The 25,676-nt window shown below is 34.3% G+C and overlaps 1 protein-coding gene across 4 annotated transcripts in view; it reads right to left on the bottom strand.

Annotated features, from left to right (window-relative positions):
• The window catches only part of EML4 (EMAP like 4), a 161,357-nt gene that overhangs the window by 56,987 nt on the left and 78,694 nt on the right, over positions 1-25,676 (bottom strand). For 3 of the 4 annotated variants that reach the window (XM_079109760.1, XM_079109759.1, XM_079109762.1), the window contains exons 3-9: positions 23,198-23,327; positions 20,256-20,429; positions 18,307-18,435; positions 17,847-17,872; positions 17,614-17,646; positions 2,127-2,250; positions 570-719 (exon numbers count right to left, since the gene is read on the bottom strand). In XM_079109760.1, coding sequence (XP_078965886.1) covers positions 570-719; positions 2,127-2,250; positions 17,614-17,646; positions 17,847-17,872; positions 18,307-18,435; positions 20,256-20,429; positions 23,198-23,327 — 766 coding nt within the window. The remainder of the gene's footprint in view (positions 1-569; positions 720-2,126; positions 2,251-17,613; positions 17,647-17,846; positions 17,873-18,306; positions 18,436-20,255; positions 20,430-23,197; positions 23,328-25,676) is intronic. The other variant, XM_079109761.1, reaches the window with a different exon arrangement.

Raw genomic sequence — 25,676 nt, forward strand, 5'->3', positions numbered from 1 at the left:
TGGTTGTGTGCAGAAAAGCGCTCCCGCTCTTTAAAAGTATACTCAGGAGTATATCTTAGGGATCCTTCCACATTAACACATAAAGTGCTTCCTCATTCCCTACAGCTTCATGCTGACCTATGAGTATACAACAATCTCACTAGTCCCTAGCTGAAAAATAGGCTGTTTGTTTCTAACCTTTATGATCAAAATGTTATAGTAATTTTGTATATATATTATTCTCCAAGTGTAAAAGGGAATATTTTAATTTTCTCTAAAAGTTCAATAATATCTGTATAATATCCTAATAGTCATGTATTAATTTTAGTTTAGCTATAGTTGCCATAATAGTATAAGCAAGCTTTTAAATGTCAGAAAATAATGGCTTGTGCAATAAATAAATTTAATTAGAGAAGTAAAATTTATCAAATAAAAAATATGCCTATGCATTTAAAAGGAGTAATATTTTTACAGTCCAAGACCTTATGAGATAAATTTTCCACAAAGAATCATTTTTAATACAACCCCAATTAAAAAGCAAACAAAAAAAGAGGATATAACAAAATTAACAAATATTAAATGATACCAACCATTTCACACAGTCTGTATGACCCAGGTAGTGTCGCTGAGTTCTTTCCTCATAATTAAATAGTACTACTACTGATGCAATGAAGTAAACTATTTCCCCCGTAGGAAGAAGGTAAACATTAGCTCGACAATCCTTTCCTCGATAACCATATCTTAAAAGATAGAGTCAAGGTTTTTAAATATAATAGTCAAAGTGTTGAGTTATTTTTCTCCAGGTTACTTAGGGAATTGGGAAGGTATAACAAAAAGAGAACTAGAATAGAATTAGAAAACTTACATCTTGCCATTATCATTATACAACCTGGGTCTTTTACTATGTTTAATCTTAGTTTCCTCATTCATCAAATATATATTGAGTTCCTTGTATGTACTGTACAATTCTGAATAAAGCAAACATGGGGCTGTGTCCCTAGAGCTTATTCTAAGGAAGCAGACAGACACAATCAGCAAATATATAATCACAAACTCGGAAAGAAAATTTAACAGTATGCTAGGAGAAAACAAGCGAAGGAGAGAGAGAGACACAGGAGGGAACAAAAGAAGGCTCATCTAGAAAAACAGCATTAATGCTGGACCTAAAATGATAAGTAAAGGATAGTTAGGCCCAGTTTGGTAGGCAAAATGCTTGTTAAAAATAAGTTGTCTCAGCCTGGTGTGGTGGCCCATGCCTGTAATTCCAGTGACTTGGGAGGTTGAGGCAGGAGGATTGCAAATTCAAAAACCAGCCTGAGCAACTTTAGCAAGACCCTAACACAAAATGAAAAATAAAAGGGCTGGGGATGTGACTCAGTGGTTGAGCATTCTTGGGTTCAACACCTAGTACCAAAAAAAAAAAAAAAAAGTTGTACCAAATTACAGAATTGGTGCATTTTCTCAAGCTGATTTCCACCTAATGCAAGGAATTCAAAGGGTGTGGGAAGGGACTGCAGAATGAAGGTAGAAGGCAGCGTTTACACTATTAGCTTCTTTCTGCTTCACTTGGTTTCTTAAGAGTTTCTAAGAAAAGAGAACTTCCAGGTGAAATTAGAAAAACAAAACTTTCCTACAGTCTTGCAGGAAAGTTAATTTTGGAATTAGAATCACCCTTGTTAATTTGAGCTCTTAAGAAAATAACCACATACATCATTTCACAGCTTACAAAATGCTTAACCAATGTTTTCTTATTAAATTCTGACAATAGCCCTGTGAGACAGGTTATTAACCCTTTTTATAAGTGAAGAAGTGAACATGCACAAGGGGTAAGTGGTAGAGCCAAAATTCAAACACTAGTCTTCCAATTCCAGTCCAGTACTTTCTTTTACCACACTACCAGTAACTGCTGTGATGTTCACAGAATACTGCTGGCTTTTTCTCTATTAATTCTAATGGCTTTAAATTGTTAAGAGTAAACTATATAATATATGAAAGGATTAGGATAATGTTTCCTTTTTAATTTTTGAAGTGATTGTTATGTTTATTATATTTACTTTTTTGCATACAGAAAATTCTGATAGATCAGATAAACCAATTTTCCTTAGAGACAAAACAAATAAATTTGCTAACATGGCAGAAAAGGATACGCCCACTCCAGTTTGAGCTTCTCAGGAGGAAGTTCTGTTCTGATGTCATCATAGTTGTCAACATCAGAAGGAATGAACATTGTAATTGGCCGACCTCGCATAAACATTTTAATATATTCTCCTTCTGTTGAAACATAAGACAAAAATGAAGTCATCACTGAGAATCTCAGATAAAAATTAAGTTATACATATTTTCTTTATAATCACAGAAGAGTAGATCATTAGGGTGATACAATAAAAACAAAACAAAAATAGCTACTTCAAATTTTTCATTCTCATGACATATAGTTATTTTTGCTACAGATTGTACAGCATATATAAAAGAAAGATACTATAAAGATCTAGTTCAAATCACTAGAAGAAAAATTATTGGCAATTTTTAAGTATTAACTATTTTCATAATTAGAATATAGTTTATCTGCTTAAGTTGACACATTTCTACAAGGAAGGTTTAGAGAGAAAGACGCAAAAGAAAATAATTTGGTGATGGAAGTTTCTCTAACTGTGGAAGGGAGAAATTACTTGGATAGGCAACAATCACTTCACCACACTACCTGAGCTTAATAACACATAAAAACATGACCCCACAAACTGCAAAGCTTTTGCACAGCAAAGGAAAACAATTAGTAGAGTAAAAAGGCAACTTATGAAACAACAGAAAATATTGGCAAGCTATGTATTTAATAAGGGGTTAATCTCTAAAAATAAATAAGAAACACCTATTATTTAACAGAAAAAGAAAACCTACCAATTGATTTAAAAATGGGTTAAGTATTTGGATGTACATTTCTCCAAAGACATAAAAATGGTCAACAGGTATATGAAAAAAATGTTTTACACAGTAATTTTTAGGGTAATACAAATCAAAGCCACAATGAGACATCACTTCGTGTCTGTCAGAAATGCCTATTACATTAGGGGGAAAAGGCAAAAAATAAACACTCATGTAGAGAAACTGGAACCCTTGCATACTGCTGGTAGGAATGCAAAATGGTATTGTCAATTCTGAAAACAGGATGGAGGTTCTTCAAAAAATTAAAGATAGAACTACTATATCATCTAGCAATCCCACTACTGGGTATTTTCAAAAGAATTAAAATCAGGATCTTAAAAGAGATATTAACATTTTCATTTAATGTTCACAGTAGCACTATTAGTAATAGCCAAGATGTGGAAAAAACTTGAAACATCCACTAACAGATGAATGGATGAAGAAAATTCAATACATGCATATAATGGACTTCATTCAGTCTCTAAGAAGCAGGAAATTTTATAGTATATAACAACATGATGCTCTTGAAGACATTTTGTTATGTGAAATAAGGCAGACACAGAAAAATACAATATGATTCTACTCATATGATGTATCTAAAACAGTAGAAATCTTAGAATCAGAAAGGAATGGTGATTACCAGGAGCCAAAGGAAAAGGGAAATGTGGAACTGCTAATCAAAGAGTAATGTTTCAGCCAAGTGAGATGAATAAGTTGAGTCATGATATACAATACAGTACCTATAATCAACAATAATGTACCCTTAAAAATTGTTAAGAACATAGATCTCAGGTTAAGCAGTTGGGTTTTTGTTTTGTTTTGGTACTGGGGATTAAACCCAGGGATACATACATCTCCAGTCATTTTATTTATTTATATTTTTGTTTTGAGACAGGGTCTCACTAAATTGCTGAGGCTGGCCTGGAACTTGGAATCCTCCTGCCTCGGTCTCCTGAGTCACTGGGATTACAGGTGTGTGCCACTGCACCTGACTTCATGGTAAGTGTTATTAACATAATTAAAGCCAAAACCATGATCTCAGAATATACCATGAGGAAAAGAGACAAACACCTTCATTAGTCAAGATGAGGAAAAGGATTGAGAGTTATGCTAAGGAGCAAATGGGTAGAGCTGGAAGGGAGAAGGCTGACTTCTCTCACTTCACAATTGTGCCTAGCATCTAGACAATCAAACTCAGTAACAATATATTAACATTTTCAAGATAGTGCTAGAAAAGAGCATTTTTTTCTTTTCTTTTTTTTCCCCCCCAGTGGTCCTCAAGATGGAGCCCAGGACTTTTCTTTACATATGTTAAACAAAAATTTCACCTCTAATCTGTACCCCCAGGCACAGCAACTGTTTTCCTATTAGCAGGATAGGTTCTAAAACATCTTTTAATTATATAAACCAATAGATCTTCAATAGTCTAAAACTAATGATGTTTTCAAAAACCAAATCTAGAATCAAATCAGTAATTAACAACTTGTCTTTTACAAAAGGAAACAACACTTCACAAAACTGATGGGATTGTTTCTTATTCCTTTAAAAAACAAAAAACAACACCCCCACCCCCCCCACTCATCCCTGTCCTTAGCAGGGATGATCTACATTACAGACAGGTTTAGTAAATACTGACAGTGATTATAAAATGGTAACAAAGAGAATCTAAAAGGGAAGGAGAAAGAAAGGAATTCGGTGCAAAGGCACAGGAAATGTCTAGCACTTGTCAATTTTTCTGGCATGAAATGAAAACAACAGTGAACCAGACTGAAAATGTGACCATTAACCAGAGGCAGATGCAATCTTAAGATCTCTAATAATGACCTGAGCTAACTAAGGAGAATTACACATAATCCAGTAACTTATAATTCCATTGCTTATAAAATGCAAACTGTGAAGGAGGAGGTAAAATTACTTGCTAAGTATCGGCAAGTATTTCTTCAGAGCTGGATTAAAAAGTTGTGTTTGGTATGGGTGAGAAGTTCAAGTTATTTTTATTATTATTACTCATACAGTGTGCTCAGTCTCACAGACTGATCTAAGAACAGGCTAGACCTCCCACACTATGGGTTTAATACCACATGATGTATGTCTTTATTACTTTTGAATCTAAGAGTGGGCTCTGCTTCCTGATGATTTTTTATCATAGCTGGACTTTGAAGATAATTAAATGATGACCAGCTGTAGATATCTCCCTTCTACAATCACTCTTCTCTGTATCTCCTTGTCCTTTTTAAGTTTACTCTTTTAGATATTAGGTAGATTTGTCATATAACTTTCTTTCCAGTTTTTTTTTTTAATACATTAAAAAAATCAGCATTATACATTTTTTTAGAGGCAGACATCCTGCCCTTTAGAATTTCTCCCAGGATTCTTGATTAGAGGTGCACATGATCAACATTTAGTAGAAGCTTCTATTGCCACTTAGAAGGCAATGTATACTTAGCAAAGGGAAAAGGTTAGCAACAGTATACATACAAAAAGACCTTTACTAATAGAGACAGCTTAGAATACTGTATTCATTTGTTTATTAACTGTGAGGCAGTAAAACCAACTAAATGGGAAAGCAAACAACTACACCAGTGCATGCCAATTTTTCTGATATGATATAAAAAAGGGCAAAGAATGTTAGGATAAAAATGCTTTTCTAGTCTGTATACTATAGATGTTGGAGACCAATAATAAAATTTAAGCACTTTAAACAATTCTTGGAACTGAGGGGGAAGCAGTACATTATAGCGAAAAGAACATGAGCTTTGCAAAAGACTAGGATTTGAATTCCAGCTTTACTTCCCACTGGCTGTGCAACTTTGGCCTTGTATTCCTAATACATAAAATGGTAACACTATGTATTGCTTGGAATTATGATTAAATAAGATAGTACACTGTAAAGCATGATGAGGTTCCTGATAATTATTTATTACCTTTTATTTTTCAGTGCTGGGGATTGAACCCAGGGCCCTGTGCTTGTGAGGCAAGCACTCTATCAATTGATCTATATCCCTAGCTTGCTTATTAATTTCTCTTTGAGAAGGACTGTGACCATTTTAAACACTATCTAGAAAATGCTTATGTGACTTACTATACCATAATATTTCTTCATAAGTCATAAGGTGATTATTGTAGATAATAATGGACAAATAAGCCAGAATTCTGCTGAAAAATTAGGCACCCTTTAAAACAAGGGTTACATATTCAAATATCTGTGAAACAAGAAAGGAAATGCAATTGAGAGAAACAGGAGAGTAAAAGATGACTGGGGTTAGGGACACTAGCATACTCCATACACCATATCAAGGTGACAATGACTAGTCAGTTCCAAGAGGAATATGGATCCCAAGCTACTAGATCTTTTCATTTTTTTCAAGAGAAATTGAAAATCTGTAATTTATGGTGAAATCTCTCAATTTTAAATGTTTACTTCTTTGACAAAAAAGGGGCGGCAGTGTGCAAGCACAACTATTTGGTTTACACACAAGTCACCAGTTTGTGTAGCATGTTGACTAGTTAGTGATGGTATATGATATTCTTGAAAAATGCTAAAAGAGTGGATGTTAAGTTTTATACTCATAAAAATGATAGCTGCTATACAGATTCAATGCAATTCCAATTAAAATCCCAATGATGTACCTTACAGAAATAGAGCAAGCAATCATGAAATTCATCTGGAAGAATAAGAAACCCACAATAGCTAAAGCAATCCTTAGCAGAAAGAGCGAAGCAGGGGGTACTGCAATACCAGAACTTCAACTATACTACAAAGCAATAGTAACGAAAACGGCATGGTATTGATACCAAAATACACAGGTAGATCAATGATACAGAACAGAGGACATGGACACAAACCCAAATAAATACAAATTTCTCATACTAGACAAAGGTGCCAAAAATATGCAATGGAGAAAAGATAGCCTCTTCAACAAATGGTGCTGGGAAAACTGGAAATCCATATGCAACAGAATGAAACTAAACCCCTATCTCTCACCCTGCACAAAACTCAACTCACAATGGATCAAGGACCTTGAAATCAGACCAGAGACCCTGCATCTTATAGAAGAAAAAGTAGGTCCAAATCTTCACCTTGTTGGCTTAGGATCAGACTTCCTTAACAGGACTCCCATAGCACAAGAAATAAAAGCAAGAATCAAAAACTGGGATAGATTCTCTCAGCAAAGGAAACTATCAGCAATGTGAAGAGAGAGCCTAAGAGTGGGAGAATATCTTTGCCTCTCATACTTCAGATAGAGCACTAATTTCCAGAATCTATAAAGAACTCAAAAAACTCTACACCAAGAATACAAATAACCCAATCAACAAATGGCTAAGGATATGAACAGACGCTTCACAGAAGATCTACAAGCAATCAACAAACACATGAAAAAATGTTCAACATCTTTAGTAATAAGAGAAATGCAAATCAAAACTACACTAAGATTCCATCTCACCCCAATTAGAATGGCGATTATCAAGAACACAAGCAACAATAGGTGTTGGTGAGGATGTGGGGAGAAAGGTACACTCATACATTGCTGGTGGGGTTGCAAATTAGTGCAGCCACTCTGGAAAGCAGTGTGGAGATTCCTTAGAAAACTTGGAATGGAACCACCATTTGACCCAGCTATCCCACTCCTTGGCCTATACCCAAAGGACTTAAAATCAGCATACTACAGAGATACAGCCACATCAATGTTCATAGCTGCTCAATTCACAATAGCCAGATTGTGGAACCAACCTAGATGTCCTTCAATTGATGAATGGATAAAGAAACTGTGGTATATATATACAATGGAATATTACTCATCCATAAAAAATAATAAAATTATGGCATTTGCAGGCAAATGGATGAAATTAGAGAATATCATGCTAAGCGAGATAAGCCAATCTCAAAAAACCAAAGGATGAATGATCTCGCTGATAAGCGGATGATGACACATAATGGGGGGTAGGGGGGCAAGAATGGAGAAATGAGGGACTGTATAGAGGGAAAATTGGGGAGGGAGAGGTGGGGGGAAGGAAAAAAATAAAAGAATGAATCAAACATCATTACCATATGTAAATGTATGATTATGCAAATGGTATGCTGTTACTCCATGTACAAACAGAAACAACATATATCCCATTTGTTTACAATAAAAATAAATTTAAAAAAAAGAAATTCCCAAAGAGGAAAAAAAAAATGATAGCTACACAAGTGATGCATTTATTAACTATATTTAGTCATTCTACAACATACATATACTTCAAAACATATTATAATAATACATACAATTTTGTCTGTCAAACAATAAACAGTACACACAATAAACAACACTTAGTTTAAGCTGAAGTGAAAACTGTAGTAATAGGTGACAATTTGAGGACCTTCAGGTTCTGCTTTTAAAATAATGAGGCATGTGACACTTTTTCTTTCTTTTCTTTTTTTCGGCACCAGGTATTGAACCCAGAGGCACCTAATCATGGAGTCATAGCATAGGCCCTTTTTAAATTTTTTAAAAAATTTTGAGACAGGGTCTCGCTACGTCCCTGAGACTGAGGATTTGCAATCCTCCTACCTTAGTCGAGTCACAGGATTTAAGAGCCTGCGCCACGGTGCCCGGCAGACACTGTTTTTCTGTTGAAAAAAATGTGAGCTGGGGATACAGTTCAGTGGTAGAGTGCACAGCCCTGGTTTTGATCCTGGCACATAAAAAATAATAAAAACTTAAAGAATATATTTGATAACTATCATAAGGATGAGTTATCAGCTCATTTTGTTTATTATAAAATTTCTTAGACTTACCTATTTCTCCCAATAGGTGCCTACAGTACCCAAAGTTAGCACACACAAATTTTTTTTTTTTAAAGTCTGCGGTTGTAACTTGGTAGAGTGCTTGCCAAACATACACAAGGCCATAGTTATGACACCCAGAATCACAAAAAACAAAAAACAAAAAAGACCCAACATTTTTGTATCAGTAACTTATCAATTGAATAATATTATTCTAGAAACTAACTGCTACATCTAACCACAAATAGTCCCATTGGGAAACATTCAAATTTTAAGATCTTGTGCTCCGAGAACTTTATCTTAGCTACAAGCAAAAAAGAACCTAAAACTAGGAGATCCAAGATGGTAGACTAGAGGGAGGCTGCATTCCTTGTGGTTCCATAACTTGGGTTTCAAGCAGACGATATCTGTTTCTTGGTGAGGCAGATTTTGCAGCTTATAGATCCCCTGCTATTTACCCCATTTGTCTACTGCAATCACCTGAAGTCTGCCAGCATATTGGCTACTTTTTGAATGCAGATTGCTCACTGTCTGGCACCTACCATCTGCCATTTGCCTGCCGCTTGCCTGTCCATCGCCTGCCTTTCACCTACCCACCAACCACCGCCCGAGGTTCACCTCCTGATTGTCTGACAGCAGTGAGTACACTGACCACAGACCACCAGAGGAGCGCCAGCTGCATGTTGTTGCCTGGAAGTTCACCGTCACAATACCTGCAGGTTTGGTTACACGTGGCTGCTGCCATCTTGAGACAACAGCCGGGACTTTTAGGACCCCTGGCCAGACTGACTGATCCCCATCTCCAGGATCCTTTAGCCTGACCAATCACTCCCTGCCTCTGGGGCCCTAATCAACTAACTGCTCCCAGCCACCAGGAACCCTAGACCAACTGATTGCACCCGCCTCCAGGATCCTGCAACCAGACTGAAAACACCCCACCTCCAGGACCCCTACACAACCAACCACACCCCGCCTCCACGACCTCTAGCTGACCACTCCCACACCCCCGAGTTGCAGCTCCCCATTTGCCAACACATTTGGAAGCCAAAGCGGCCATCTTGGATAATCCTGGAAGCTGTATCTCCCATCATTAGGTGGGGCAAATCTCATCCTGAGATGCCTGCTGGAGACTGGAAGTTCATTTTCAGGTACCTCTCATACATCAGGCTACTGAAGACTGGGAGGTTTGAATACCATATGACTGTTATAGTGTATATTTTCTTTCTTCTCCTTATTGAACAGTTTTTAAGTTTTTATTTCTTTACTTTTCTTGCTCTCTTTTCCTTTTGTTTACCTATTCCCTCGGAGTCTCTTTCTCCCTTTTTCCATGCTAACAACTGACTTCTTTTGATTATACTCGCACTCTTTCTGTGATACAGAACTTCCATATATTCTTTTCTTATCCCATTAACAGCTACATCCTACACCCCTCCACATCCTCTTTGTCTTCCATTAGAAACTGTAGACCTTATTGCAAGTCTATGTTATACTGAAGATAATAATTGAACTCATTCTGTTTATTACGACAATATTTTTAACGTCCTCATAGGGGCTATCTGGTTTCAGGTTGCATGGTATCTCAACTGGGCACTGCTGATATTGATCTCCCCCTTAAAGAAACAGCTTTGGAAACCTACAGGGTCACTGTAAGCCTATAAGGGGGAAACTACAATACCCCAGATCTGTCCTATAGGGGAAGATACATGAACAACATGAAGAAACAAGGGAAGAAAATGATCCAAACAAATCTAGATTCTATATTAATAGAATCCAGTGACAGTATGATAGAAGAAATGTCAGAAAAGGACTTCAGATTATATATGATTAAAATGATTCGTGAAGCAAAGGATGAGATAAGAGAGCAAATGCAGGCAATGAATGACCACACCAATAAGCAGTTGAAAGAGCAACTGCAGGAAGCAAAAGATCATTTCAACAAAAAGACAGAGATTCTCAAAAACAAAAAAACAAAAAAACCCAAACGGAAATCCTTGAAATGAAGGAAACAATAAACCAAATAAAAAAACTCAATGGAATGCATCACCAACAGACTAGACCACTTGAAAGACAGAACCTCAGACAATGAAGACAAAATATTTAATCTTGAAAATAAAGTTGCTCAAGAAGAAATCATGAACAGAATCTCCAAGAACTATGGGACATCATGAAAAGACCAAATTTAAAAATTATCAGGGTTGAAGAAGGCACAAAGGAACAAACCAAAGGAATGAACAACCTGTACAATGAAATAATATCAGAAAATTTCCCAAACCTGAAGAATGAAATGGAAAATCAAATACAAGAGGCTTACATAACACCAAATGCACACAATCACAACAGATCCCCACCAAGGCACGTTATAAAGACATCCACAGACTAAAGGTGAAAGGATGGGAAAAAACCTACCACGCAGACGGATTCAGTAAAAAAGCGGGGGTTTCCATCCTTATTTTAGATAAAGTGGACTTCAAGCCAAAGTTAGAAGGGATAAAGAAGGACATTTCATATTGCTTAAGGGAACCATAAATCAGGAAGACATAACGATTGTAAATATTTATGCCCCAAATCAAGGTGCATCCATGTACATCAAACAAATCCTTCTCAATTCCAGAAATCAAATAGACCATAACACAATAATTCCAGGTGAATTTAACACACCACTGTCACCACTGGATAGATCTTCCAAACAAAAACTAAACAAAGAAACCATAGAACTCAATAACACAATCAATAACCTAGACTTAACAGACATATACAGAATATTTCATCCATCAACGAGCGGATTCACTTTCTTCTCAGCAGCACATGGAACCTTTTCTCGAAAACAGACCATATGTTACGCCACAAAGCAGCCCTTAGGAAATGTAAAAAAATAGATACTGCCTTGTGTTCTATCAGATCATAATGGAATGAAATTAGAAATCAATGACAAAATAAAAAACAGAAATTACTCCAACACCTGGAGACTAAATAATATGCTACTGAATGAAACATGGATAACAGAAAACATCAGGGAGGAGATAAAAAAATTCTCAGAGGTCAATGAGAACAACAATACAACATATCAAAATCTCTGGGACACTATGAAAGCAATACTAAGAGGAAAATTCACTGGATGGAGTGCATTCAAGAAAAGAATAAAAAGTCAACAACTAAATGACCTAACATTACAGCTCAAAGCCCTAGAAAAAGAAGAACAGAACAATACCAAAAGTAGTAGAAGACAGGACATCATTAAAATCAGAGTTGAAATCAATGAAATTGAAACAAAAGAAACAATTCAAAAAATTGACAAAACAAAAAGTTGGTTCTTTGAAAAAGTAAATAAAATAGACAACCCTTAGCCACACTAACAAAGAGAAGGAGAGAGAAAACTCAAAATTACTAGAATTCATGATGAAAAAGGAAATATGACAGACACCACTGACATACAGAATATAATGAGAAGCTACTTTGAAAATCTACATTCCAACAAAATAGAAAAAACTGAAGACATTGACAAATTTCTACAGACATATGCTCCTCCCAAACTGAACCAGGAGGAAATACACAATTTAAACAGATCAATATCAAGCAATGAAACAGAAGAAGCCATCAAAAGCCTACCATCCAAGAAAAGTCCAGGACCAGATGGATTCTCAGCTGAGTTCTACAAGACCTTCAAAGAAGAACTCATTCCAATATTTCTCAAAGTGTTCCAGGAAATACAAAAGGAAGGAACCCTACCAAACTCATTCTATGAAGCTAATATCACCCTCATACCCAAACCAGGCAAAGACAAATCAAGTAAAGAAAATTTTAGACCAATATCCTTGATGAATATAGATGCAAAGATCCTTAACAAAATACTGACAAACTGTATCCAAAAGCATATTAAGAAAATTGTGCACCACGATCAAGTGGGGTTCATCCCAGGAATGCAAGGTTGGTTCAACATCTGTAAATCAATAAACGTAATCCATCATGTCAATAGGCTTAAGGATAAGAATCATATGGTAATTTCAATTGACACAGAAAAAGCATTCGACAAAATACAACACCCCTTCATGCTCAAAACACTAGAAAAAATAGGGGTAGTAGGAACATACCTGAACATTGTAAAGGCTATTTATTTATGCTAAGCCCACAGCCAATATTATTCTTAATGGAGAAAAACTGAAAGCATTCCCTTTAAAAATGGGAACAAGGCAGGGATGCCCTCTTTCACCACTTCTATTCAGCATCGTCTTGGAAATACTAGCCAGAGCAATTAGACAGACTAAAGAAATTAAAGGGATATGAATAAGAAAAGAGGAACTTAAGCTGTCCTATTTGCTGATGACATGATTCTCTTTTTAGAGGATCCAAAAACCTCCTCCAGAAAACTTCTAGACCTCATAAATGAATTCAGCAAAATAACAGGTTATAAAATCAACACACATAAATCTAAAACCTTTTTATACATAAGTGATGAAACATCTGAAAGGGAAATGAGGAAAACAACTCCATTCCCTACAGCCTCAAAAAAATAAAAAATAAAATAAAATACTTGGGAATCAATGTAACCAAAGAGGTGAAAGATCTCTACAATGAAGAAAGAAATTGAGAAAGACCTTAGAAGATGGAAAGATCTCCCATGTTCTTGGATAGGCAGAATTAATATTATCAAAATGGTCATCCTTTCAAAGGTGCTATCCAGATTTCACGCAATTCCAATTAAAATCCCTGTGACATGTCTCACAGAAACAGAAAAAGCAATCATGAAATTCATCTGGAAGAACAAAAGACCCAGAATAGCCAAAGCAATCCTGGGCAGGAAGAGTGATGCAGAGGTATCACTATACCAGACCTTAAACTCTACTATAGAGCTATAGTAACAAAAATGGGATGATACTGGCACCAAAACAGACAGGTAGATCAATGATACAGGACAGAAGACACGGAGACATACCCACATAAGTACAGTAACCTCATACTAGACAAGAATGCCAAAAACTTACAATGGAGAAAAGATAGCCTCTTCAACAAATGGTGCTGGGAAAACTGGAAATCCATATGCAATAAAATGAAATTAAACCTCTATCTCTCACCCCTTACAAAACTCAACTCAAAATGGAACAAGGATCTAGGAATTAGACCTGAGACCCTTCACCAAATAGAAGAAAAAGTAGGCCCCCGAATCTCTATCATGTTGGCTTAGGACCAAACATAGTGCAAGAAATAAAAGCAAAAATCAATAAATGGGATAGATTCAAACTAAAAAGTTTTTTCTCAGCACAGGAAACAATCAATAATGTGAAAAGAGAGCCTACAGAGTGGGAGAAAATCTTTTCCACACACACTTCAGACAGAGCACTCATCTCCAAAGTTTATAAAGAACTTAAAACACTTTACACCCAAAATACAAAGAACCCAATCAATAAATGGGCTAAGGAAATGGGCAGACACTTCACAGAAGAAGATACACAGGTGATCAACAAATATATGAAAAAGTGCTCATCATCCCTAGTAATTAGAGATATGCAAATTAAAACCACCCTAAGATTTCATCTAACTCCAATTAGAATGGCTGTTATCAAGAATACAAGCAATAGTAAGCGTTGGTGTGGATGTGGGGACAAAGGCACACTCAGACATTGCTGGTGGAGTTGCAAATTGGTACAGCAGTATGGAGATTCCTCAGAAAGCTTAGAATGGACCCACCATTTGACCCAGCTATCCCACTCCTAGGTTTATACCCAAAGGACTTAAAATTAGCATACTACAGTGATGCAGCCACAACAATGTTCATAGCAGCTCAATTCACAATAGCTAGATTGTGGAACCAACCTAGATGCCCTTCAACTGACGAATGGATAAATAAACTGTGGTATATATACACAATGGAATATTACTTAGCCATAAAGAAGAGTAAAATTATGGCATTTGCTGGTAAATGGATGAAATTAGAAAATATCATGCTAAGTGAAACAGGCCAAGCCCAAAAAACCAAAGGTCGAATGTTTTCTCTGATAAGTGCATGACAATATATAATGCTGGGAGGTGGCAGGGGGAAGAGAAGAATGAAGGAACTTTGGATGGTATAGAGGAAAAAAAGGGTGGGAGGGGGTGGGAATGGAAAAACAGTAGAATGAAACAGTATTACCCTATATATATGTATGATTACATGAATGGGGTGAATATACATTGCGTACAACCATAGAAATGAAAAGTTGTACCCCAACTGTGTACAATGAATCAAAATGTGTCTGTAAAAATAAAAAATATTAAAAAAAAAAAAAAAAACAAACAAACTAGGGAGATTAACGAAAAAGGGTTCAGGCCTTAGAATATAGATAAAAATTCAGGTAAGAGCCTCATTAGTGGCATAACCTGTCCTACTTCCTACACCTAACCTCACAGATTGCCCTATACATCCCATCCCACTTCCTATAGTTTTCAACCATGACTTCCGGCCACATGCCTTAATGCTGATCAGTACACGCAGCCACATAACTTTTCTCCTACACTGCTATGCCTGGAGGGCATGACCTTTTAGGTAGTTTTCTCTGCTACCACTCACCTAAATGTACCAAATGTAAATAGGCTTCTTTCCAAATCAAAGCAGATGGCTTGGAACAAGTCACAGCTGTCATTGTCAAAAAAGAGCTAAAGAAATTAATAAATCATATTTTTAATAAAAAATTATCCAAAATTGACACATAATGGTATTAATAGCTAAGATATTAAGAATATATGTATTGAGAATATGCCATGCAAAATGAAGGCCAATCTTTTAAAATATATCTACAACTTAAAGCAAGTGAAGAGCATGTACTCAGAGATTGTCATCTTACGCTACCATTTAAATGCAAGGTTTTAAATGCTAGAATCTAAATAAAATTTATTTGGGACTATGTACCAGGCATTGTGTTAAAACACTATATTACTACCCTTAATTTTTATAATAACCCTTTGAAAGTTTACTATTATCTCAAGTATACATGAGAAAACAAAGACATAGGGAGGTGAAATAACCCATTCAGGGGCACTAGAGCTATGAAACCTATCACTGGATTTCAAAATCCACATTTAAATATCTATATTATGTTGCCTGCTATACATCTCCACATGTAGGTTAAGTTCAAAAATAAGTATACAATTGTTCAAAACCAAATTCCTATTCTTTTGGACATACTACCTCTCCTCAAATGTTTCCTATTTCAGCAGATGTCACTTACCTACTTGTTCAAGCTAGTCTTCATACATTTCTCTGTTCCTCACTCTCATTCCCTACCTAAACCATCTAAAATCCATCCATTTCTTTCTATGGGATCTGTCCAGTCCCAGTCAGGTCTGAATTATATAACAGATGGAAGAAATGGAATTGAACAATTAGAGTCTATTCTCCAAATATACAGTAATTACAGTAGCAAAGCTACACTCAAATTCCAAAAATAAGTCTCAATGCAGGCAACATTTGGACATTACCAATTTCCAACATTTGAGACAATCTTTTTGAGGTAAAATTCTTGTAACAGAATTTAACTTATTTTTCTATATCCTTTCCAACATTTCATTTCACCCTTCTCCCCAGGTACTGGCTAAAACACTGCTAAGTGATGCTTCTATGGCAAAATCTCTACCTTTCAAATATATTACCTTGTTTACCTGATTTTGAAAACTGTTTCATGAACACATCACTCTTATATACTAATCTTAAGTTCTTTTTTCTTCTAAAGAACATTCTAAAACATGGGTAAAAGGCAGGTACCCCTTCCTCATTTACTCTGTAAGAACTTTATAAAATATGACATTTTAGTAAACCATTTAATAATATCTACAGTTTTATAATACCTATATTTAATAATATTTACAGTTATAATGCTTTCTATTCTTAAAGTACTTTCATATATATTTCACCCTTTAGCAGTTACATAAATTAAGCTTTATAGTTATTATTCTAAGATTAGAAAACCACTTAATAGATATTGTCATTTGGCCTAGATCATAAAACTATTATACAGATGAGCCAGGACCAAACAATAAATGGACAGTAACTGTCCATTTACTGTCATTTCAACTATATACCACATCCTCTATTTAAAAAAAAAAAAAAAGTTTTGATATATAACATAATAAGAATTGTCTTTGTAAATAAAACTTCATTTTTCCTTAAAGGATCTCAACCATTACCTAATCTATTCTATAATTATGGAGGGAGAAAGTTAAGACCTAACGAAAGAGACTAAAGTCATCAAAATTCAACCTCATTTATGATTTCAGGTATATTATCCAAAGAAGATAACAAATGCTTCTTTTCTTAATAGAACCAAAGTCAAAACCCACAGAAATCAAGTAAAGTCTCTAACAAAAATCTCTCCACACTAAACCCGAAAAAATAAAGGTAACTATGACACACAGAAATGAGCTGCAAAAAGCATGCACAAAAAAGACATGCTTTCATTTAGAATAGCATGCTTCAATTAAATTTGCAGGCAATCTAAGGATGATGTAACACTGATATATAAGACTTACCTACTTTGCAATTAAATTAAATATACACTTACAGAAAGTCTGCTTTCCTTGTTTGGTCAGAAGAAGCCAACAACAGTAAGTAGCCAGAAATTACAATTAATATAAAAGAAAATTTTAAGAGGAAATGGTTTGCTAGATTCATTATATATTCAGTCTTAGCCTCAAGAAATGAGCGATTATTTGCAATGAAGTTGGCAAGACAGGAAATTGAGTTAAAATTTATCAATCTTTTAAATGGCTTTTCTAAGTATAAATTTTTTTTTAAAGGGAGGAAAGATATTTTATACTTTGTTGTCTCACAGAAATAAGATGGATTTTTGAAAACAGTTTGATTCACTGGGTCAAATTATCATGATAGTTCCTTTTTAATAGGGAAGTCACATGAAAAGCCAAATAAGAGATCCAAGAAGAAATTAACATAGAAGGCGACCAACTGTGTAGCTTATTCTTACCTTGGCTGTTTTTTTCACGGGTTGACATTTTTGCTGGTTGAGACAAAAATGACATATCTTACAATAAAAATTGAGCATTTTCTCAAATGACTATAATAATGTAACATGTCTCTTTGATTACTATGAATAAAATACACCAAATGAAAGTAAGTCAACATTCTTATCATTTAGCAAAACTTAAGCTCATGTAGAAAAACAAAAACAAAAACAAATTTAAAGGATTTTTAATTTACCTTGGTTGATGATGACATCTTTATGCCTAAAGAAGGAATTCAAAAAACACATTTATTTTTTTAAGTTGATACAGCTGATCATTAGAATCACCTGAAGAAATTATATAATTCTGAAGCCTAGCCCACAGCCCAGATAAAGACCAAGAATCAAAATTTAGGCATCAATATGCCTCACTGGTCTCAACTACTCACTGATCTCAGCTATGAATATATGTTGTTTTGTAAAACAATGACTATCCCACAAGATTACTAAATAGTGACAGAATAAAAAGAACTTAAGAAAAATATTCAAGAAGACACAGCTTTTCTGAGAAGACTTAAGAAAATACACTGAAGAAAACACTGATAAATTGTAATACACATTTTTTAAAAATTCAAACAAGACAAATATAATTATACATGCAAATGAGTCACAGAATTATTAATTTTCAGATATAATGAAGAAAACAGAATAACTTACTTGTCTGTATTTTTAATAACTTTTGATATTAGTTTTGATGTTGAAGCTGTTCTCAATAATTTATTACGACTATCATCTGAATTTTCCCATGAATTATGTGGCTTTTCAGTTGTTGGTGGTCGTTTTATGCTAGAAGAAACATTAATTTCTTAGACAAAAATTCTGAGTAGCAATGAAATATAACTGACAGTTTAAAGAGAACACAAAAGCATTTCATTAAAGCAATCCAGAAAAGAGAAGGATTAGTTGAAAGGCTTTGCCTGGATGAGTAAAGGAGTTAAACAAGGCAATTATCAAGTCTGTTTTATAAATTTCAGTATTATTAAGAATATTCACTAGAAGTAATTGACTGACAGAAATCTACACTTTATGCTGTTAACAGAAAAAAACTGCTAAAATCTGAGTAATAATATAGTAACAAAAATTCTGTGCTTTTTCACAGCCCTTGAAGAAGGCTGTAACTTTCATTTTTATGAAATTATGTCCTCAAGTAATTAAATTACCTATGGTACTAATGACAGTTTCTGAATAAATTGTGAGACTAAAAGTGAAATTTCTGTTTATATCTTTAAAGATAATTTTACCTATGATCAGAAATAAACAAGATTCTATCAAAAAGTGGTTTATCAATGCTGATTTTCTGTATTAACTGAATATTTTTTATTTATAAATGACTTTTTGGCTGCATTGCTAACTATCCTAAAACTCATCCGGACTTCAGTACTTCTTGCAGTAGTATTTCCAAAGAGCAATTTAGAAGGGCAAGCATATTTCCAGGAGACCTCAAGAAGCTGAAAAAAAGACCGGGACAAAGATAAAAGTCAAATCAGAACCTTAAAGAGATTGATTATATGAAGCCACCTTTAACCACACACAATCCAAAGTTATATAACATTAATAAGTTATATCCAAGGAAAACTCCACAGACCAGGCAGAAAAATTACAAACTGTTTAGATAGCACAAGAATCTGTGAATCTGTGAGGCACATAGACAAAGCATTTTGTAAATGGTAAACGTGCATCAATCAAGTGAAGGATACTTTGGTTTCCCAAATTTCCATTACAGATTTGAGACAAAATATTAAACTGGTCAAATAAAAATTACTGTAAATCGTGTAGGAATGGTTGTTACTTATTAAAATCCTAGCCAGTTCTGGGAATGGTTTAATAGTTTTTAAGATTTCTGAGCAGAAGTACAATGGTAAAATATATACCTAATGATAAAGCTTGAATCTGCACTTCTAAAACAGGCCAATTTAATTAAGTTGGTCTCAGTATTTGATTACAAGGTAAATGTAGCAGTAAACTCCCAGCATGCAGGTTTAGATACCCAATTTAGCTCACACACATTGTTAGAATGTTTTTCCCTTCTCCCCCTCTCATAACTTTAAAATATTATTATGGACACAGAGAAGCCCTCAAGCAAGCCTTTAGCATAGAAAAGACCAAGTGAAATGTATTTATTTCCCTACTCAAGCAAGAACTTATCCTCCCAAGACCCAAAACTAAACCTGAGATGCAGCCACAATAAAGAGCCATTTATTGAGAAGGGCCCTTGCAATTTAAAGGTTGTAATGATGCCAAAATGTGGTGCGGATCATTATATATGGCCATTCTATCCATGGCTATCAACTTATACTTAACTATATTAAATTTAAAAGTATTCTATATGTTATAAAAATATTATTTTGCATTTACAGTAGATTATTCATGCCTTCTTTCACCAGATTGTTCATTAAAAACTGAGTTTCTTTTCCAGTTGTAACTAAGAAATTTTGACCTTAAATCTTTATTCTCCAATGTTCTAAAATACAGATATCAAAGAATAAAGAAAAGAAGCCACCAGGCTTTTCTCCTGAAATCCATGGATAGCTAAGTTTTTCCCAAGTCACAGAATTTAGGTATCTTTACAACCATTCCCTAGCTCTATACTTGGGGACAGTTAAAACCTTTTGGTGGGAGTAGAATTCTTGTTTTCTGGAGTTTGTCTGTGTATTTGGAGAGGCTGTGAAGAGGGCTGGGGAGAAGGTGATGCTCGAATTTGTGGACTTTGATCATTAGAATGAGATTCCTCTTTTTTTTCTCTCTGTCCTTGTGGTTTTTCTTTCTTTTTTTCTGTACCACTGTAAAATAAAGTATAACATGGAACAACACATATTTAAACAACTTTGTTTAAAAAAATCAAATGATAGAAAAGTGATTATCATATAATTCAAAATCCTAAATCATACAGCTAATACAACTATCGCTGCTTTCATACAATATGGAAAACTATTTCTTTGAAAACTATGGAAGTTATTAAAATCTTCAGTGAAAATTTTATAAAAATTCTAAGGCAATATATCCTGTAAAGACTGCCCTTCTGTTCTGACAGAAATTATCTCAAATGGATGTTGCCATCTAGGAAGATTTGGGGCGGTGGGGCGGGTGGGGGGGATGAAAACCTACCAAATGAGAGGATTAGTGATGCTTTCCATTACCTATGAAAACAAACTAATGCCCCAGACAAATTAAAAACTCATGTTTAATAGGTTATTTCCTAATTTCTCTATAAATACCTGCTTCTGTCTATGGAGTTTTGTTTAGTTCTAGTGTAGGGGACTCAATCCAGGACCTTGCACATGCTGCACAAGTGCTCTACCACAGTTCCATCTTCAGATCCCTTCAAATCAGTTTTAATCTTAGCAAAGGTTTATTTTTTCTCAAACCTGCTGATGTCAACAGTTGTTATTTTAATTATGTAAGTTAATTAAATACAAAGAAAATAGACAAAATACACATAGAAAAAAGAATTATAAGTTCTATGAAAACTAAGTTGAATGTTCTAGAAAGATTAAAAGTTACCAAAAAAACTGTTATTAAATTGGGGTGAGAATTTTAAACATAAGAGAAATAGAGATGGATTCTATCATACTGTTTTGTCATATTTTAAAAATTTATTACTCTGCCTTTATAAATGAAACTAAAAATTATGAAAAGTTATTTATGGTCATTATTTTATTGACAGTCAACAAGGAATTTAATCAGAGATGCATCCTAAGATAGGGGTGGGAGATCTTTTTATTAAAAAGAAAACCTGAAAAATGAATACATATGAATGTAAGTTAAAATATTTAAGGTATTTATGTATAAACTTTTATAATTTCACACTTCGATTCTTTATTAATGAACCACCTTTCATTCCCAACCATACCAGATAAGAGTACTTATATGACACTCTTGGCCATAATACAAAGCAGATGGAATCAAGACTCTTATTCCAGTATTGAAAAAGTAGAAAACTACCAACTACTTACAGTTCTTAAACAAAGGCTATTTTGAAATTTTACTATTAAGTACATAATCTATAAGGAAGTACATTCCAAGAATACTCTTTAATGTACATATTATCCACAATTTAACTAGCACATTATAATAGTTTAAAATGTTATTTGACAGTGACATTTCTTAATCTGATTCAGTTCTGATACCTTTTGGCCTCACAGAGGCCACTGACTCTACTTCATGTTTAATTTTTTTAAAAGTATATACTAAAAAATACATATTAACCTCAAAAGCATCAGATTATCTTTGAAATTTAAAAAACTAGATTAGAAGTTACCTTTTTCTTGGTTTTCTAACTATCCTAAATACAATACATGGGCCACTACTATTAAGTGGGACCAGTATAAGTAAAAGAGAGATATTCTTTCTGGGATTTTTTTTTTTTTTTTTTTTTGGTTCAGAGGTTACTTAAAAGCAAAATAAAGAATCCCAGTATATAAAATAACAAAATCAGCTGGTCTTAGATTATTGAATTGCTACTGGGCATATCTAGATCACTATACAGCATAGTACAACAGCTATGTATGAAAATGGGCTGAATGCAAACTGTTAACAGCTACAACATAGAAATTTATTAAAATTTCTACTATGAATTTTTCTCCTAAAAATGGACAGGTAACAAATTTTAGCATCCTTATAAGAGCTAAGTCTAGATTCTGTCAATGATTTCAACAATTAAATTCTAGAAGAAATTTTTTAAAGGGTTAAGATCTTGTTATTTCATTAAGACTCCTTTAGCTACCTGTTTGGTTAAACATCTAGGTTAAACATCTATAATTCCAAATTATGAAAAATTCAGTCCCTGGTACAACTCCCATCGAAATATTGTTACACATTATTCTATTCCTTAAGGTTTTTCTTCATGCATTCTTTGAAGAAAATATTTAAGATTAGACTACTGATCTTCTATGGTCTCTCAAAACTACATGGAATAATTTGCTAGGAATTTTTAAAAAGGGGAAAGTCCTCTAAGCAATTTTATTGGAATAATAAATTCAACTGATTGATGAAAAACATATAGAATTCAAATCTATAATATACTAAAACTGTTATATTGCAGTAATTCCACAACCTTCCTGACCACCATCCCCCAACATACGGACATAGACACAAATAGGCACACAATACAATATTACAATATTTTAAATTAAATCTTAATTTTATAAAGAAAAAAGTTATTAACCTAATGCAGACATAAATCAAAGATTCTATTTTCCCTTAAAATGTTTTATTAAATATATCACTTGCTAAGGAAATTTCACTTACATAATTTCATTAAATAGAGATATTTACCAATAAATTCTTCCTGAAAAAATTAAAAAGGAACCAGAAAATGAAATTGTTCTCTTTCCTTAGGAAGAAACAAGTTTCCTTACTAAAATTTGACAGATAATGATGAATGTAAATTCAGTGTGCATAGATTAGATGTTTCATTCACAATTAAAGAATTCAAAGGACATGCTCACTTGAATTCCACACAGCTCTATTTCATATTTTTTTAAAAAGGAGACTTACTTATCACACACAATTTTGCAATTTTTTTTCTTTTTCCTTTATAATTGGGTACCTTTTAGCAGCAGATGAGAGAGTCTCTTTTCTTGCAATTGAAACAGAACTGGTGTGATTTGTTTTTCTGTTCCCACCACTTCCATTGGTTATACAGGACATGGAAATAGCTTCTCGAAGACTCGGCTGGCCTAAAAAACAAAACAAAACAAAACAAACTCATATCAACTTCAAAATATTCGTTAAAGATCACAGTTTTAAAAATTAAGTTCATCAGTGTTTAGAACCAGTGAGCAGACTGCCTCACTTTGTATATAGGATAGGGCATTATTTTCACAAGATTTAATCCCATCAAAACAGACCCATAGAGAAAGACATGCTGAGTTGCAAAAATGCAGATCAGCTCATTTTTCTTTCCTTTTTGCAATGCTGGGATGATGCTCATTCTCTTAGCCAAATGGTTTGCTTACTAGGCACAGCAGCTTTAAAGCACATGATTCAAGGTTGGGTCTCAAGTAAACCACAATTCCCCACATCATCAATCTTCAGATATAATTCAAGTTTATTGAAATATATTTTAAATCCTAAAAAATCATAATGTCAAATCTTAGAATGCTGTTTCACATAAAAAGTAAAAGTATATAAAGTGACCTGTTATAGAGTAGAACGAAAGAACTAAACGTATGGTGGGTACGCTGGTGTGATTAGGAAGAGTCAAAGTCAGAAGATAGTCAAGGTCTGTTGACAGTCAAATGTATTTAAAAAATTAGAAACAGAATACTTTTGAATTTCACGACTCAGTTTTCTCACATGCATTCATGTAAAATCTAATTATTTTATTTTATTTTATTTATTATATTTTATTTTTTAATTTATTTTTATCCATTTGCATATTCATAAATTTACATAGAGTAATGATGTTTGATTCATTCCATTATTTTTTCCTCCCCCCCCACCCCTCCCACCTCTCTCTTCCCTCTATACAGTCCCTCCTTCCTCCATTCTTGTCCCACTCCCACACCCATTACATGTCATCATCCGCTTATCAGTGAGGTCATTCCTCTTTTGGATTTTTGAGATTGGCTTATCTCACTTAACATGATATTCTCCAATTTCATCCATTTGCCTGCAAATGCCATAATTTTATTATTCTTTATAGCTGAGTAATATTCCATTGTATGTATGTGTATATACATATATATGTATATACACCACAGTTTCTTTGTCCATTCATCAATTGAAGGGCATCTAGGTTGGTTCCATAGTCTGGCTACTGTGAATTGAGCTGCTATGAACACTGATGTGGCTGTATCTCTGTAGTATGCTGATTTTAAGTCCTTTGGGTATAGGCCAAGGAGTGGGATAGCTGGGTCAAATGGTGGGTCCATTCCAAGTTTACTAAGGAATCTCCACACTGCTTTCCAGAGTGGCTGCACTAATTTGCAACCCCACCAGCAATGTATGAGTGTACCTTTCTCCCCACATCCTCGCCAACACCTATTGTTGCTTGTGTTCTTGATAATTGCCATTTTAATTGGGGAGAGATGGAATCTTAGTGTAGTTTTGATTTGCATTTCTCTTATTACTAAAGATGTTGAACATTTTTTCATTTATCTGTTGATTGTTTGTACATCTTCTTCTGTGAAGTATCTGTTCATTTCCTTAGCCATTTGTTGATTGGGTTATTTGTATTCTTGATGTAGAGTTTTTTGAGTTCTTTATAGATTCTGGAAATTAGTGCTCTATCTGAAGTATGAGAGGCAAAGATATTCTCCCACTCTGTAGGCTCTCTCTTCACATTGCTGATAGTTTCCTTTGCTGAGAGAAAGCTATTTAGTTTGAATCTATCCCAGTTTTTGATTCTTGCTTTTATTTCTTGTGCTATGGGAGTCCTGTTAAGGAAGTCTGATCCTAAGCCAACAAGGTGAAGATTTGGACTTACTTTTTCTTCTATAAGTTGCAGGGTCTCTGGCCTGATTTTCAAGGTCCTTGATCCATTGTGAGTTGAGTTTTATGCAGGGTGAGAGATAGGGGTTTAGTTTCATTCTGTTGCATATGGATTTCCAGTTTTCCCAGCACCATTTGTTGAAGAGGCTATTTTTCTCCATTGCATATTTTTGGCACCTTTGTCTAGTATTAGAAAATTGTATTTATTTGGATCTGTGTCCGTGTCCTCTATTCTGCACCACTGCTCTACCTGTCTATTTTGGTGCCAATACCATGCTGTTTTTGTTACTATTGCTTTGTAGTATAGTTGAAGTTCTGGTATTGCAATACCCCCTGTTTCATTCTTCCTGCTAAGGATTGCTTTAGCTATTCTGGGTTTCTTATTCTTCCAGATGAATTTCATGATTGCTTGCTCTATTTCTGTGAGGTAAGTCATTGGGATTTTAATTGGAATTGCATTGAATCTGTATAGCACTTTTGGTAGTATGGCCATTTTGACAATATTAATTCTGCCTATCCAAGAACATGGGAGATCTTTCCATCTTCTAAGGTCTTCCTTAATTTCTTTCTTCAGTGTATTGTAGTTTTCATTG

The sequence above is a fragment of the Sciurus vulgaris genome (genome assembly GCF_902686455.1).
Source record: "Sciurus vulgaris genome assembly, chromosome: 14".
In the NCBI taxonomy this organism is placed as follows: Eukaryota; Metazoa; Chordata; class Mammalia; order Rodentia; family Sciuridae; genus Sciurus; species Sciurus vulgaris.